Below are 17,439 nucleotides of genomic sequence, written 5' to 3' on the forward strand. Positions count from 1 at the left end.
ACAACAAAAAAAAAACAGAAGACACCCTGATCCATACTCTACATGTGTATGAAAACCGTTTTTGAAAATATTGCATCGTTATTTAATAAAAAAATCAAAAACCAAAAAGTGAGGAAATGCTTCCAGTTTCGCCTTAAGTCTAGGTCTTTGCACGTGTAGCTGCCGGCTTAGAATAGCACTACGGACCACCTGTCCACCAAACAGGTAAACCCAATCCAAGGTGTCAGACGACCCGTGCTGAGGGATGAATGGTTGAGGGGGTTTAAAATATGCTCGATCTTTAACCTTTTTAGGTTTGCGTCGCGGCAAAAATCAAACAAACCGAACCCTTGTCCTAACTGCTTCCAACTAAGGAACAGACTATTTAATAATTAAAGGAAAAACTTTGGTTTTTATTACATTTCATACCATGGTAAAAGTGATAGGTCTCGGTTTGGTTCTGGCCGGAGTGGATCCTAAAACAAGGAAAAAATGGATTAGTAATCCTAATCTTTTATTCGGTGTTCATTGATTTGAGGCAGTAGGGACCAGGGTTCCGATGCATGGTCAATATCGGTATCATTTCTATAAAAGTTAGAATATGGCGTTCTTGGTGATAATTGTAGAATAAACGCTACAATTTTGCCGAACACCACAATTCAATATTAGGTTTCTGAACTGAGTTATGAACAAATGAGTAAAACGATTGCCAGGTGATCGAAAACATCCCTGCCGCCAGCTAAGAGTTGTGTGCTATGCTGATAGTGCAGCCTGGGCACCGGGTCCGTGCACAGAAGTGGCGCCAAGGGAGGGGTTTTTTCCAATTTTAGCAAAAGGCGGAGGGGTGCCTAGTGTACGAAGCGTCGGTAAGGGGGGGGGGGGGGAGGTTAACACCCAACTCCCCTTGTGCTCACAGGCTTGATGGGCACTGTTGTACTTCTGGACTTCAGCTAGATTGAGGAGGTACGTATCGAGCGTCTCTTCACCAAGGAGGTGCGGCTCAAACAGCGTCTGATCTGGCATCCAGCGGCTGAGTATGAATTGCTCCTACACCGGAAGCTATACCTAAGGTGGCAGCCCCACCACGGTGGATAGGGGACCTTAGGCCAACAGCCTACTCTTTCCGAAACCAGAAAACCGTAACAGAAACCGAAAATGAAAGATAACGAACTGATCCAACGGCAACAAATTTTAGCGTGAAACAACGGACAAGAATTGGAACTTGGAATGTATTAACCCTAGCCCAGCAGGGTAAACTGGCACAACTAGCCAATGAGGCATGCCGTATGAAGCTTGAGATCCTAGGACTGAGCGAAGTCCGTTGGCCGAACTTTGGAGAACACAGATTGGCGTCGGGTCAAATTCTGCTATACTCTGGCCTACGAGGTAAACACGCTCCTCGCCACCGTGGAGTTGGTTTCCTGCTCAGCGCTCACGCCCACGCTGCGCTCATGAAGTGGGAACCTATAAATGAGAGGATAACTGTAAGCAGATTCAGAACACGGGTTCGAAACCTTACCATGATCCAATGTTACGCGCCAACAAATACTGCCGAATTGCAAGAAAAAGAGAACTTTTGCAGTCAAGTGAATGCAGTCGTGGACAAGATTCCGAAAGGTGATATCAAGATCCTCATGGGCGACTTCAACACGAAGGTTGGTTCCGACAATTCGGACTATGAGCACGTCATGGGATGCCATGGTCTCGGAAAAAATGAGCGAGAATGCAGCTCTCCAGAGTTTTGTGGCAACAATGACATGGTCACAGACAGACAGACGTGTCACTTGGAAGAAAATGCGATAAAAATCATCGTCACGCAAACATAATCGCCCAATGCTGATTATGCTGTGATACGCAAATCTACTGAGTAGATGGCGGTAGTGAGCAAACGTTAAACAGGAGCAAAAACGATGCGAACGCCATGAGCGAGCGATTTGCGAACTACGGAATATTTGAATAATTCGTTAAAAAGTGAAACGATGGGAAGTGAGTAGAGTGAGATGTCTGTTTGTCTGTGACATGGTGATTGGGGGATCGCTCTTTCCTCATCGACCAGTGCACAAAGTGACATGGGTTTCCCGTGATGGCGTCACGGAAAACCAAATCGACCACATCTGCTTCAGACGGAACCTTCTTGATGTGCGGAACAAACGTAGCGCCGAAATTGCGCCCAACCATCATCTCCGAATCGACGAGATCCGACTGCGCATTGCCAGGATCCAGCGACAGGAGGAGAAAATCGGGCACCGGTTCAACACACGCCGACTGGAAGACGCTGCGGTGAAAAGGCCCTTCGTCGAGGAGCTAAAGAACCGTGCTGCGAATATTCCAGAAGGTGGAAGCGTAGAAGATCAATGGAGCGCCATCAAGAACGCCTTCATCGCCACCGGCGAGAATAATTTGGGTGAGCTACGCACCCGGAGAAAGCAGTGGATCACAGATGATACCTGGAGGAAGATGGAGGAGCGAAGGAACGCCAAAGCCGCGATAGTACGAGCGAAAACACGAGGAGCCAAAGCCGTAGCCCGTCAGCGCTATTCGGCTCTCGAGAAGGAAGTGAAACGCTCATGTAGACGGGACAAAAGAGCGTGGGCGGACTCCCTAGACGACGAAGGCGAGAAAGCCGCAAACACCGGCGACTTCCGTCTCATTGATTATGAAAAAGCTTTCGACCGTCTCAATCACAGTAACATGTGGGAAGCCCTCAGGCGCAAGGGTGTCCCTGAGAAAAGCATCGGCCTCATTGAAGCACAGTACAGAGCATTTTCGTGCAGAGTACTGCACAACGGTGTTTTGTCCGATCCCATCCGGGTCGTTGCTGGAGTGAGGCAAGGATGTATACTATCACCGCTACTATTCCTCATCGTAATCCACGAGATCCTGGTGGGTGCAATTGACCGTGAACCAAATCGTGGATTGCAGTGGCGGCCCATTACCATGGAGCACCTAAATGACTTCGAACTGGCTGATGGCGTTGCTCTCCTAGCTCAACGACGCTCTGATATGCAGAGCAAACTCGATGATCTTGCCAATCGCTCCTCAGCGGCAGTTCTTACCATCAACGTCAACAAGACCAAATCGTTGGATGTAAACACGGTCAACCCTTCCAGCTTTACGGTAGCTGGGCAATCAGTGGAGAATGTTGAAAGCTTCCAATATATTGGTAGCCAAATGTCGGCCGATGGCGGCACCAAGATCGACATAGGTGCACATATGAAGAAGGCGAGGGCTGCTTTTGCGAGTTTAAGAAATGTATGGAAAAACAACCAAATCAGGGGGCATCCATTAAGTACGTCACGGTTCTAGGGGGGAGGGGGGGTTTGTGAAAGTGTGACAAGCAATGCATTAGGTATAGAAAAAACCCGTACGAAGGGGGGAGGGGGGGTCTGAAATTTCCAATTTTAGCGTGACGTACTTAATGGATGCTCCCTCAGTCGACGCACAAAAATCCGAATTTTTAGCTTGAACGTGAAATCTGTGCTGCTATACACCAGTGAAACCTGGTGCGTATCAGTGGAGAACACTCAACGGCTGCAGGTCGTCATCGATAGATGCCTGCGGTATATAATTCGTGCATGGTGGCCACACAATTGAATCTCCAACGTGGAGCTCCACCGTTGATGCCATCAAAAGCCGATAGCGACAGAAATTCGGGAGCGAAAGTGGAGGTGGGTCGGCCACACTCTACGCAGGGGCGGAAACGAAATCTGCAAGCAAGCGTTAGATTGGAACCCAACAGTAGTAAGTACTCCCAAAAAAAAAAGAATTGCAAATTCGCAATTTCTTCAGGAATAATTCCGACCGACTTATTGACAAAACTGTCCCTCCTGGGTTGTGTTTTTGGTCAGGATAAAATTATAAGCGGGGTGATCCTATATCATCCGACGTTTCGAGCATTGGAAATCTGCAGGCAATTACTCAGGTAATTCCTCTAAATACTCCTTCGATATTTTTTATAAAGACACTACACCGTCTTCAACCAGAGGTTGTACAGACTGAACAAGCACTAACATATGACAACGGACAACACACAGAACACCCAGTGGCCCAGTGGAGAATTTTCCGTTTGACGAAAAGTTTTCCCCGACTGGAGCGGGAATCGAACCCACACTCCGAGGCTTACGAAACGTCTAGATGACTGACGCCTCTAGTCGCACGGCCACGAAGCCCACAAATCAATGCTTCTATATGCTTTTGAAATTTCTTCAGGAATTCCTCTGGTAATCCCTTCGTGGAAACTGCAAGATATTGCCGAAAAACTCATAAAAAATCATCTGGAAGGAATTTTCACAGGAGACTATAAGAGAATTTCTGAAAATTAACATGAACAAATACTGAATGTAAAAGAAATTTCCGGATGAATTCGTGAAACAAAATACTCAAATTCCAAAATTAAAAAAAAACGAAGAAAATGTATTATTTCACATAGTGTCTGTTATTGAACGCCATGATACTTTTTTCAATTGGAAGGATACAGAAATACATGTTTTATAACTTCCAATATGCTGGACGAACAATCGATAAAAAAAAGTTAATGATAATTCAACAATTGAATTTAAAAGAATTTATGAAGAATTTTCCTGAAAATTTCATGGAAGTTGAAAGTCTTCAAGTTATTCAAAGAATGGTTCAATGGTTATAGTCGATGTTAGTGCCACGATAATGTCGAAGGCATAACATCCATCAATCAGAACTTGGCCGATTGGGAATTCTGTCTATTGTGATGATCTCCAGGTGTTGCGATTTTCAAGAAAATTTTACGAATGGCCATTTCCATGGAAGTGGCAAAATCAGTGACGTATCATTTCATTAGTTACTTACAGGATTGTTGAAGACATCATATTTTCATTAATCTAGATCACCCCTACAACCTTCTTCCTTAATTTTTGAACAGACATTCAAGTCTATGAATTGCAAACAACTCGTCTTAGCCTCCAACCAGCTTGCTTCACGTTCAAAAAATAAAACTGCCCCCAAAACCACAATCACCAATTGGAAAGTGCGAAGAAAAAAGAAGGGGAAACCAAACGACACAAGTTGTTATCACATAATTTTCCACATTTTCCCCCCACCGACCGCCGGGCGCTCTCGGTTTCCTGTGTCGCTCCGGTATCGAGCTTCCGAAAAACTTCCAGAAACAATATAGCGCAGCAGCGGTTATTCCCGGTCTGGGCCGTTGCGTTGCTTTGCGCCATCCTAGTTGCACATTATATGAAACTTCTTCGCCATAGTCAGCTCTCGTGCCCCCCTCTCGCTTCCTTATTCGTTCCGGATTGTTGGCGGTGGTGTGAAAATTATAATTAATTTAATTTGTATTCCATTCTAACGGAATTTGTGGAAGCGTGAAGTTTTTCCCATTCTTTTGTTTGGCGGTGGAGGCGATGGCGGCGGGTGCTGCTACAATGGGGATGCTGAATTTCTAAGTCAATAGAGCAAAAGAAGATTTTGGTGCAGATTTGGTCATTAGAATCAGTTTCTGTTTCAGTTCAATTCATTTTCGAATGATCCGATTTGATTTTCTAGGGTCTCCAGTTAGCCTAGTGGTTAAGGCTATGGATCGCCAATCCGGAGACGGCGGGTTCGATTCCCGTTCCGGTCGGGACAATTTTCTCGACTCCCTGGGCATAGTGTATCATTGTCCTTGCCTCACAATATACAAATTCATGCAATGGCAGGCAAAGAAAGCCCTTCAATCAATAACTGTGGAAGTGCTTAAAGAACACTAAGTTGAAGCGAGGCAGGCCAAGTCCGATTGGGGACGTCGAGCCATAATGAAGAAGAAGAAGAAGATTTGATTTTCTGGCGAAGACCACGTTATTAGGAAGACTTGGAACTTTATGTTCGTCGAACGTTGCTGATGCCATTGCCACCCAGTGAGCTCAGGTAAAACTGCTTTATACACATAAAAGTGTGTTGATGCGTGTATTAAGTATCTCTTGATTTCCAACAATACTGATCTTGACTTCAAACGGTGCTTTTGGCAACCAATAAGTTTTAAGGAGGTTCTAAAAACCATTTCATATCTGACTGAAAATGGTTACTGGGTCGATTTCGAATGTAAAGGGCTCGAAAATGTGAGAGATGAAAGTTAGCAACTAGATGTCCATGCACTACAACGGAAATCCGCTTGAAATCAATGACTAGTCATATCATTTTCCAGACTCCAGTACAAATTAATCAAACATTTTATTTCTTTCTTTTTTTTTTCAGGGGACCGGAGATGCTGATTGCGTTCCATTCGAGTCCATTTTCTGCGCCACTGCAGTCCGGTCAGTCTAATCGGGGGTTCGAGTTGGACGTGGACATCCTGTTCGCCGACTCGGACTCGTACGACTTTGCGCAGGGTAGCCGGTGCGAGTTCCACATCAATGCGTCTAGTCCAGGTAAGTCATACGTCATCAAAATCACATCGAGCTGTGACAGCAAAAAGTGTTCCATTTGAGATATGATTTAGATATTCTCGTCTACCCGGGGAACCGCTCGCGAATGAGGCACGTTACAAACAGGTGCGGAACAGGCAGAACTCAGTCTTCCGGAAGAAGAAACGCCAGCAGGAAGAACGAGATCGCGAAGCGATAGAAGAGCTGAACGGCGCTAAGGACGCACAAAAGTTCTACGAGAAGCTGAACCGCTCGCGCAAAGGCTTTGTGCCACAAGCCGACATGTGCCGAGATAATCACGGGAATATACTCACGATCGAGCGAGAGGTGGTCGAGAGGTGGCGGCAGCATACGATGAGTACCTCAATGGCGACGTTGCAAGTACCGAAGGTGGCGTGGTAACAGATCTAGGAGTATGTGCACAGGACGAAAGACTTCCGGCCCCTGACCTTCATGAGATTGAGGAGGAGGTTGGCCGGCGGAAAAACAACAAAGCCGCTGGAGCAGATCAACTACCAAGCGAGCTTCTAAAATACGGTGGAGAAGCACTGGTGAGAGCACTACACTGGGTCATTACCAAGATTTGGGAGGAGGAAGTATTACCGGAGGAATGGATGGAAGGTATCGTGTGTCCCATCTACAAAAAGGGCGACAAGTTGGATTGCGAGAACTACCGCGCGATCACACTACTGAGCGCTGCCTACAAGATACTCTCTCAAATTTTATGCCGCCGTCTATCACCGATTGCAAGAGAGTTCGTGGGGCAATATCAGGCTGGATTTATGGGTGAACGCGCTACAACGGACCAGATGTTCGCCATCTGCCAGGTGTTGCAGAAATGCCGCGAACACAACGTGCCCACACATCACTTGTTCATCGATTTCAAATCGGCGTATGATACAATCGATCGAGAACAGCTATGGCTAATTATGCACGAATACGGATTCCCGGATAAACTGATACGATTGATCAAGGAGACGATGGATCGAGTGATGTGCGTAGTTCGAGTATCAGGGATACTCTCGAGTCCCTTCGAATCTCGCAGAGAGTTACGGCAAGGTGATGGTCTTTCGTGCTTGTTGTTCAACATTGCGTTAGAAGGTGTACTAAGGAGAGCGGGCATAAGCACGAGTGGAACGATTTTCACAAAGTCCGTTCAGCTGCTTGATTTCGCTGATGATATTGGTATTATTGCTCGTAAATTTGAAACGATGGCGGAAACGTACATCCGACTAAAGAGTGAAGCCAGGCGAATCGGATTAGTCATTAATGTGTCGAAGACAAGGTACATGCTGACAAAGGGCTCCAGAGAGGAATCGCCGTGCCCGATACCCACAATGTATAGGATAGTGATGCAATCGAGACGGTTGAAGAATTTGTGTACATGGGTTCACTGGTGACCGTCGACAACGACACCAGTAGAGAAATTTAGAGACGTATTGTGGCAGGAAATCGAGCTTACTTTGGACTCTGCAGAACTCTTTGATCGAACAAAGTTCACCGTCACACGAAGTTAACTATCTACAAATCGCTGATTAGGGAGCATCCATTTGGTAAGTCACGCAAAATTTGGTAATTTTGACCCCCCCCCCTCCCCCTTTCGTACGGGTTTTTCGTATACCTAAAGCATTGCTTGTCACACTTTCCGGAACCCCCCCCCCCTCCCCCATCTGAGCGTGACGTAGTTAATGGATGCCCCCTTAGACCGGTTGTCCTCTATGGACACGAAATATGGACTCTACGTGCAGAGGACCAACGCACCTTTGGAGCTTCCGAACGGAAGGTATTTCGTACCATCTACGATGGAATGCAGAAAAAAAAAACGGGACTTAGAGAAGGCGAGTGAACCACGAGCTGCATCAGCTGCTGAGAGAACCACCCATCGCCCACACCGCGAAAATCGGGAGGCTACGGTGGGCGGGTCACGTCATCAGGATCTCAGATAAGAAACCTGATTAAAATGGTTCTCGAGAGCCATCCGACCGGTACAAGAAGACGTGGAGCGCAGCGAGCTAGGTGGGTCGACCAAGTGGAGGACGATCTGCGGACCTTTCGCAGAGTGCGGAACTGAAGACACACAGCCATGGACCGAGTAGAATAGAGAAAACTCCTATGCACTGCTGAGGACACTCTGGCCTTAGTCTGACCGGTGCGGTAAGGTAAAGTAAGTATGATAGTCCAAGATTATACTGAGAGTGGGACGGTACCACAGTACGGGTAATGATGGACTTCTTACTCGGATCTACTGTTTTGGTCATGAAGTACTGACCAATGCCCTGTTTAGAATTATTTAATCTGTAACTTTATTTAAACTTCCATTTTTCATGGAAATCTATATAATCTATAACTCGTCATCCTTCCTCTCACTCTCTATTCCAGACGAAGTTCTCTTCTCGCGACGCGGTCGGATGGGTCACCTCTTGAGCCCACGTCACACACTGCCACCCAACACGACGTGCACCTACTACTTCCACGGCGTCCCAACGGATTTGGTGTGGATTTCGTTCACCAACTACCATCTGCAGATACTGCAACCGAGTGGCAGCAGCGACAACGTGACGATCGGAAAGGTAAGTTCGTAAATACCTGAATATTTCTTTATCTACAATATCTCGTTTTCCGAAAATTCTCAAACAGAGTGAATCGCCTCTTCCGTGGATCACACGGCTACGCATCTGGGATAGTGCTGGTACCTACGTTCCAATCAAAACCACCTCTCCGGCAACGATTACGACGTCTTCGTCCACCTCGACGCAGACGGCATCGTCAGCCTCCCTAGCGTACGGCAGCAGCGGAGGAACAACTCCGGTATTCGCTGGGACCAGTACCACCGCTCTGTACCAGCAGATGATGAATCGATCCGTCGGTACCTACTACGGAACCCTTAATCAGCACGGGAAAAGCCTGACCATCAACATCGACAACGTTTGGAACCCCGTCGATCAGTACATCTACGGGCCGACGGTGAACAGTATCTTCAACCAGCCGCAAGTTCCGCAGCATCCTTCGCAGCAGCACCACTCGGGAGGCAGCGGTGGAATCGGTGGCTTTGGGATGTCCAACGAGAAGGGTCTGGTGTACGGGGGTGCTCAGCACGACAAACCAGCCAAAGGCAAGGGGTCGAAGGACGGAGTACGGCATGGCAAGGACAATGAGGTGTTCAAGGAGCACGGTAGTTCGGGACGAAAGTCTTCCCGAAGCAACCGGCGGATGGTGGCCGAGTTCTACGATAACCAGTCGCCGAAGCTGTGCGATCACGTGTCGCTGGAGAGCAAGGGAAATCGGATGCGACCGTGCACGCCACTGGAGAGCTACGTCAGCACGGGAAGTGATCTGGTAAGTTAGTTCGGGGTTGATTCGTGGACAATTTTGGTAATAGGGGTTTTTCTGTGCACAGAAAATCGAGTTTCACACCATGACGGGGACTTCGCTGTTTCCGTCGAGCTTTGGGATCAACTACGAGTTTATCGACACGGAACTCGGAGGTGAACCGTACCTGGGCCACAAGGGCGAAGAAGTTCCTGTGCTGTGTTCAAGAGTGTTCCGCAAGAGGAAAGGCGAGTTTCAATCGCCGCGTAATGTATTCCTTCACGGGCGAGGTGGAGCCAAGAATATTTCTTGCTTGTATCGGTTTGAAGCCTCAGTTGGTGAAAGGGTAGGTGTTCGGTAGATTTGCGCGAGGTTCAGTTTTTGCTCATCTTGACGTTTACTGTTGCAGGTTCGCATTGAGCTTTACAATGTCTCGTTTGGAGAGTCCGAGTCCTGCATAACTGAGTCCGACGGTCACACGGGACGGGCACGTTGTGCCCCGTCGGAAACCAACTTGGATGGTAGAGTTGGGGAACTTCGGATATTCGACGTCCCGTACAAAGATGTTAAGATACCACTGGGGTGTTTCTGTGACAACACCAGCAGCTCGTACAATTCTCCGTTGACGTTCATCTCCAACTCTCGCACACTGGAATTGACTTTCGTGGTGACAAAGTTGAACATCTCCGAAGACTTTGCCGACGTATATTTCCATGCTTCTTATGATTTTATACGAGTTCCCGAGTGCCGGAAGCGACTGTTCTTGCGGGGATCCGGTGGCGAGGATGAAGTGACCTACCCGCTGCGATCGCACGAAGCTAGTTGTGACGGGTTACCGTGGTATGTAGAGGCTCAACAGCAGGACCGCAGCTTATTTGTGCGGACGTGGGGAAGTTTACTGGCAGTGGAACCGGTTCAGGATGAGTTCTCCAAGTGCAATACGCGCAATCGGCTCATGGTCTACAGTGGGAAGCCGCTGAAGCTCATGCAGGTTATCTGTCCATCAGCTCCGTCCAGTAGAGCAACTCCGCTGCACATCTTTTCCGAGGATTGGCTAAGTAGCCAGCCGTTCCTAAGTTCCGACAGGTAGGTTAAGCTAGATCGCACAGTGTGAACCAATAACCAATGGATATGTTGTATTTGCTCTCTTCAAGCTGGCCTGTCAGCATGGTTCTGGAGCCCATCCACAAGGAAAGTGGAAGCATTGCGTTCTCTTGGATGGAGATCCAGCATACGAAGGCATCGCTGATTCAACAGCTGGAACAACAGACCAACACCACAGGGAACGACACTCTGATGGAGTTCGGTCTGTTCCCAAGAGAATCCGAGTGCGAGCATCAGTGTCCGGAGCTCAATGCCTGCATTGGCAGTGATCTCTGGTGTGACGGTAAGTTCTGGGGAAAATTGGGTTTGGTTCACGCAGCATAATTCGGCCTTCTTACTTCAAATGGCAACCCTAATCTATTCACATAGATGTAGTTAACTTTCTCAAGGAGTAACTTTGCTATTGGAAGGACTGTCAGGGTTATGTAGTGCTTTGTGAAGTAGAACGGAATTGGCAATAAAACTTATGACGTTGGATGATCAAGCGTATAAGGGGCTGTCCATAAACCACGTGGCCATTTTTTGAGACTTTTCAAACCCCCCCCCCCCTCGTGGTCATTAGTCCATACAAAAAAAAATATTTGTCCATACAAAATAGTCATTGGCCGAACCCACCCCCCCCCCCTCCCTTATGACCACGTGGTTTATGGACAGCCCCTAACTGGATGTCATGGGTCGAACAGTGTTGCAATTCATGGTTTAAAATTTCCATAGTTGGCAACACTGTCCTCTCTAACATCATCTAAATAGTGCTCCATCATGGATTCTTGAGAACTTACGCATTCCTAATAGTTTGATGTATCCGTTTGTGATTTTTAAACTAGTTTCTCCCTTATTGTTTTCCATCCAACTGACAGGACATCCCAACTGCCCGTCCGGGTTCGACGAGAGCGAGCAGGAGTGCGGCAGCCGGCTGATGGAGCTCCCGGGAGGCATCTTTGCAGCCTTCGGATGCCTTGCCGCGGCCCTGTGCGCCTGTCTGATCTTCTGCGTACTGGCCATGGTCAGGAAGCGCCGGAAATCCAACGAAAAGCTGAAGACGGCACCCAGCTCCCTGAACGGCACCCTCTCCAAGAAGGACTACAAGAAGGAACCGCTGTTCTTCGATCCGGACTCCTGACACGCACTGCACCCGGTCGAATACATCCACGTCGATCGGGAAACGACCGTGTGACATGTTGTCTACGTCGACATGGACGACCTGGCGTACTGCTGAACGCCCACCATCTCCCCCATTCCCTCTCTTCACACCCCCTCGCCACAACACCACCGCCACAGGTGGGTCCTAATGCGAAAGTGATTTCTCTAGGCTAAACCAATGAAATAGACTTACACGGACACTCTCACATACACACAACACATACAGACCGACGACGCATTGATTGATGACACTCACACATGAAGGGAACGAAGTTGTACAGCAAGCGAGACGTATGAAACTGATTGAGAAACTATATGTGAAACCAAGTATTACCATTAAGGGGAAGATCTTTTTAAGCGTTTGTGAGATTTTTATTCTACAAAAGTCTTGTGATTCATTCTCTTAGTTATTTTTTCTATTACAAACACGACTATTTTTAAGTAGACCTTACATAGGGGAATACGGGGATGTCCGGGGGGCGGTTGATTCGCTTCGTGAAGAAGTCTCTCCGGACGAAGAGATTGCTACGCAAACGGGAAAGGAGAGCAACTAGCCAAATATTTTTTTAAGAAACTACTGTGCAAACACGTTACTGTTCGAAACGGACAACACATTCTATTAAACTATTAGCAGCAATTATGATAAAGAAAAAAAAACTGAACGAAACAGTTCGTCTATCGTCGGTAGGTTACATCCATGATGACACACACACTAATGAGATCGATTAGATATATATACAAAACCACACTGAATCCAACAGAGGAAAACAGCACAGATGGGAGCAGCTGTGACAAAGTGCACTCGTTTTAGAATCTTTTTTTTTTTGTTGAAATGTATCGGTTCCACTGTTACCTGTAGTTGCGTAAATGAGGTTGGATTGTTTGGTGGTTTGATTAAGACTGCAGCACAGACAAACAGACGTAACTCCTTGAACGATTTTCATGGAAATCCATCGCCCAGTTCACACTACCATCACCTGGTGGAAAAGTTGCACGAATCACTGTGTTGTGCCATATCGACAACAGAAGGCGCTAGTGTGAAACGTCAAACGCATAGAAAAATGATGCGCGCGCCTCTGGATGTGAATGTCACAGCTATGAAAATTTAAAATGTTCGTTGAAAGCGTGGTCGATGGAAATTTCGCAAGTGTTACGTCTGTTTGTCTGTGACTTCAGGCTGTGGTGTAAATCCATTTGCGCTATGCGCATGAGTAATGCATCAGCAACGAAACACTCACTGATTGAAAGCGTTTTGATTGATTTGCCATCGTGAAATTAGAGCTGCTTACTCACTTTATGGGGGGTTTCTACCAAAGGGGATGTTTGTGGCTAAACATAGCACAATTTCATCACAATGCAGATTTTTACGAAAATGCATCGTAGGACTCAGCAGCAAGCCGCTCAGGCAAGCTTATACCATTCATAGCAAACACCTTAGCTTGAACCGAAGCGACACACAAGTCAAATAAAAGTAAAATATTGACAGCGATTCGTACATTGGCCGTTCAACTGTGAGACATATCCCTTACCACTCGGTTATTTCACCGAGTTAGAAGGTAAGTAGATGATGACACTGCTTCTAGGTATCCCCTTATGATGGATTTGTTGACACTTTTCCCGGTGCTAACCACCGAAAAAAAAAATGATGTGACCAAGCAAAATTACGTTGGAAAAATGATAAATCGCAGGAGCTCCTGTAAATTACAAAATGCTTTGCTGTATTCTCCGAGTTATTGATGTTTGCTCTTTCTGATACCCGAGAACAAGCAAATGTCTACATAGGTCTACGAAATGTTTACATGAGCAAATTTAGCCATAAAGCATTTTCATCTGAAAGTTACAAAAAAAAGATGCAATTTTTGATTCGATACATATAAGACAAAAATACACTGAAGGTTATATCCATCACGGATCTATGTTAGATGTCATATAATTTCAATTTTTCAATAACCTTACTCGTTAGATTTTTTTTATTATTTATCTATAGAAAGCTGGCATTCAGTCTCAAAATTAGCGAAGTAGGGCAAGATGCCTGTAACTTTTTTTTCTCGAATTTTTATATTTCATAGATTTTTAAAACAAGCAAAAGCAAAAATTTTTTTTAGATTTTTTGGACCAAAAATAGATTCTACGTACAGGTGACAAAAAAAAACAGTGATTTACATAAATTAAAAAATAAGAAAAATGAATGGAACCTTATGAAATGTTATTCGTAACTTTGTTTTACTGTTTTACAGTTTTGAATTAAAAAAAATGATCCTTTTTTATTAAAACTGTAAAATAGTAAAAAAAAGACGAATAACATTTCACAAAATCCCATACACTTTCCCTATTTTTTTTTTTTTTGAAGTTCGTTTTAATATGAGTATGTGTAGTTATGTCAGATACATATGTGAACTTACAGACCGTCTTGAAGAATCTTTTTTTTTTAATTCGTTGTACCTTAAGTATAGTTTGATGTAGAAATTATGTATTGTTTTTTTTTTCATTGAAAAATAATGACATAAATCGAAGAGTTATGTTTTTGAAAAATGGAAATTATATGACATTCAACATAGATCCGCGATAAATTTTACTCTCAGTGTCTGCGATAACTTGGCGATAAAATTCCCCTAGTGACGGCATCAACAGAGGCTTCAAAGTTAGCTGTATCGCCGATAAGAAGAAGACTTAAACTTTATCTTAGCTTAGCTTAGCTTAGACCAGTGATTCTCATCCTAACCCTCTGTGCGGGTCATAGTTGATTTTTTTTAAAGAGACTGTAGGCCACAAGGCAATTAAAACTTAATTTTAAACGTTTTTTTTATATCGATTTTTAGAATTAATAACATCAAAAATCAGAATATAAATTTTAGCTTAGAATTTAGCATGAATTCACAATTTTAAAGAAACTTGTTTCATTAACTAAACAAACACATCGTGGAGCACATATTAAGACTGGACTCTAAAAAAGTAAGACAAACTTCGTCAAAATCCGTTAAGTGTTGGCGGAGATATCGTCAAAACAAGAGACTTACTTTTTGAGAACCTCGAGCAAACAAACATTTAAAAAAAAACATCACTTTTTTACCTAAAACTGTAGAGCCTGGAGTTGGGTCTCCAGAAAGCGTAGTGATTAAGGCTATGGATCGCCAATCCGAAGACGACGAGTTCAATTCCCGTTCCGCTCGGTAAAATTTTCTCGATGCCCTGGCCATAGTGTATCAAGGCAAAAAATGTCCTTCAATTATTAATTGTGGAAGTGCCCTAAGAACATTAAGTTGAAGAGAGGCACGCCAAGTTCTAATGCGAACATCGAGCCATAAAGAGAAGAAAAACGTAGAGCCTTAATACTGAACCGATTTCATCGATTCATGTCACAATACGCAGATGTGGTTTTTGGTATAGGGGATTTTTTTTTATTAACGTACGGGTTTGGGCCGAAGGGTCTCAGATTTTCAAGAAACTTTTTCCACAGGCAGGTTTCATAGATATACTTATGAACAAAAAAAATGAGAAAAATTCTAGGTCGCCTATTTTCCCAGAAAACTCAGGTGGAATTTTTTGTTTTCACCTGATACTGCATACTTACTTTGAAAAATTGTAACTCAAGAACGAAGCATCGTAGAAACATTTTTTTTTTTGAGAAATGAAAGCAAATTTTCTCAAAAATCTAAAAAAATGGACCGGGCAAAGTTTTCCACAACATTTTTCACAGTTGAGGAAATTCGTGAAGAAAAGCCGAAAAAACTATGCCCGAACTCGTGGAAAATTTTCAAAAAAAAATATTTTTGAGAAGGTTATTCCATAAGCTTTATTCGCTGACATTTTTGGAATGCGTTTTTTCGTTTTTGGGTCATGGCAAGTTTGTTTAAAAATGTCCAAATGTGCCATATAAGGCTTTTTTTTTTGGAAAAATCATAACTCAAGAACGAAGTATCGTAGAAACATAGTTGTTTGATAAAAATTAAAGAAAATTTTCTCAGGGATCCAAAAAAAATGAAGTGGAAAAAGTTTTTCACAAATTTTTCCACCGTTGAGAAAATTTATAAATAAAAGCCGAAAAAACTATGCCCGAACTCGCGGAAAACTTTCGAAAAAACATTTTTGAGAAGGTAATTTCATTAGCTTTGATTGCTGATATTTTTGGAATGCATTTTTTTCGTTCCTGAGTTATGGTCAATTTTGTGAAAAATGACCGTATAATATAGGCTTACGTGGTCATTTTTCACAAAATTGGTTATAACTCAGGAAAGGAAAAAAGTGCATTCCAAAAATTTCAGCGATCAAAGCTTATGAAATCACCTCCTCAATTTTTTTTTAAATTTTCCTCGAATTCGGACATAGTTCAGTTGCAACGGTGGAAAATTTTATGGACATCTTTTTCCATATAATTTTTTTTTTGAATGCCTGCGAAAATTTGCTTTCATTTTCATTACATCACTTTGTTTCTATGCTTCGTTTTTGAGTGAGGATTTTTCAAAAAAAAGCTTATATGGCGCATTTGAACGTTTTAAACAATTTTTTTTTATCTGTATTAACGAGATTTTTAGCCCTGGGCTAGTTCATCTCGGGACCCACGCTTTACTTCCCTTTCGAAGGAAGAACTCACATTTTGTGAGTTTGTCGGGAGTGGGATTCGATCCCAGGTCCTCGGCGTGATAGTCAAGTGTTCTAACCATCCAACCAGATCCGCTCCACCTTAAACAAAATTGGCCATAACTCAAAAAAAAAAGTGCATTCCAAAAATTTCAGCAATTAAAGCTTATGAAAAAACCTTCCCAAAAATATTTTTTTGAAAATTTGCCTAGAGCTCGGGCATAGTTTTTCCGGCTTTCCTTTACGAATTTTCTCAACTGTGGAAAACTTTGTTCAGTTCATATTTTATGGATTTCTGAGAAAATTTGCTTTCATTTCTCAAAAAAAAAACTTTGTTTCTACGATGCTTCGTTCTAAAAAACCGCGTCGTCCACTGTGACCGAACGCCGACCAAATATGTAGTGCATTCTGATTTAACCCTAAAAGGGATACCTTCAAGGCCTCAGTTCCGTCACCTCGCTGAGTGTGTTCCATCAAAGACGAGCTCTGAAAGGCGCCTGGGGTCCAATGGACCCCAGGTATCCCTTCTAGAATTAAAAATGTTAAAAAGGGCCCAAAATTAAAAAAAACCCGTTTTTTTTGTTTGAATTGTTTAAAAAAAAGTACTGAACCGATTATATTTAACGAAATTGTCATCACTTATGATGCCTTACTTGGAGAACTCAAAGAGATGGCTTTTCAGTCTTGACAAAAAATATATTTTTGACAAGACTGGAAAGTCATCTCTTCGAGTACAAACCATACAGTCGAAATACGTTTACTTACTTAGAGAACCTGCAGTCAAATTTTCAGACGTTTTGATGAGCTAACAGCAATGTTATAGCCTTAACAGCTTTTAAATGAATATCCAAAGTTTCCAAAATCATATTTTATTATATCGACAATATCTACGCTAATACTAAACCGATTTTGATGAAATATTTGCGGTATTAACTACACATACTATACT

At 43.9% G+C, this 17,439-nt stretch overlaps 1 protein-coding gene across 1 annotated transcript in view; it reads left to right on the forward strand.

The window, feature by feature from the left end:
• Positions 1-12,579, forward strand: part of LOC109418868 (uncharacterized) — a 515,512-nt gene extending 502,933 nt beyond the window's left edge. The window contains exons 9-15 of the mRNA XM_062853981.1: positions 6,190-6,362; positions 8,739-8,929; positions 8,997-9,695; positions 9,757-10,014; positions 10,078-10,754; positions 10,823-11,055; positions 11,630-12,579. Of these exons, the coding sequence (XP_062709965.1) occupies positions 6,190-6,362; positions 8,739-8,929; positions 8,997-9,695; positions 9,757-10,014; positions 10,078-10,754; positions 10,823-11,055; positions 11,630-11,892 (2,494 nt within the window). The 3' untranslated portion in view covers positions 11,893-12,579. The remainder of the gene's footprint in view (positions 1-6,189; positions 6,363-8,738; positions 8,930-8,996; positions 9,696-9,756; positions 10,015-10,077; positions 10,755-10,822; positions 11,056-11,629) is intronic.
• The last annotated feature ends 4,860 nt before the right edge of the window (positions 12,580-17,439 follow it).

This window comes from Aedes albopictus, chromosome 2, assembly GCF_035046485.1.
Source record: "Aedes albopictus strain Foshan chromosome 2, AalbF5, whole genome shotgun sequence".
In the NCBI taxonomy this organism is placed as follows: Eukaryota; Metazoa; Arthropoda; class Insecta; order Diptera; family Culicidae; genus Aedes; species Aedes albopictus.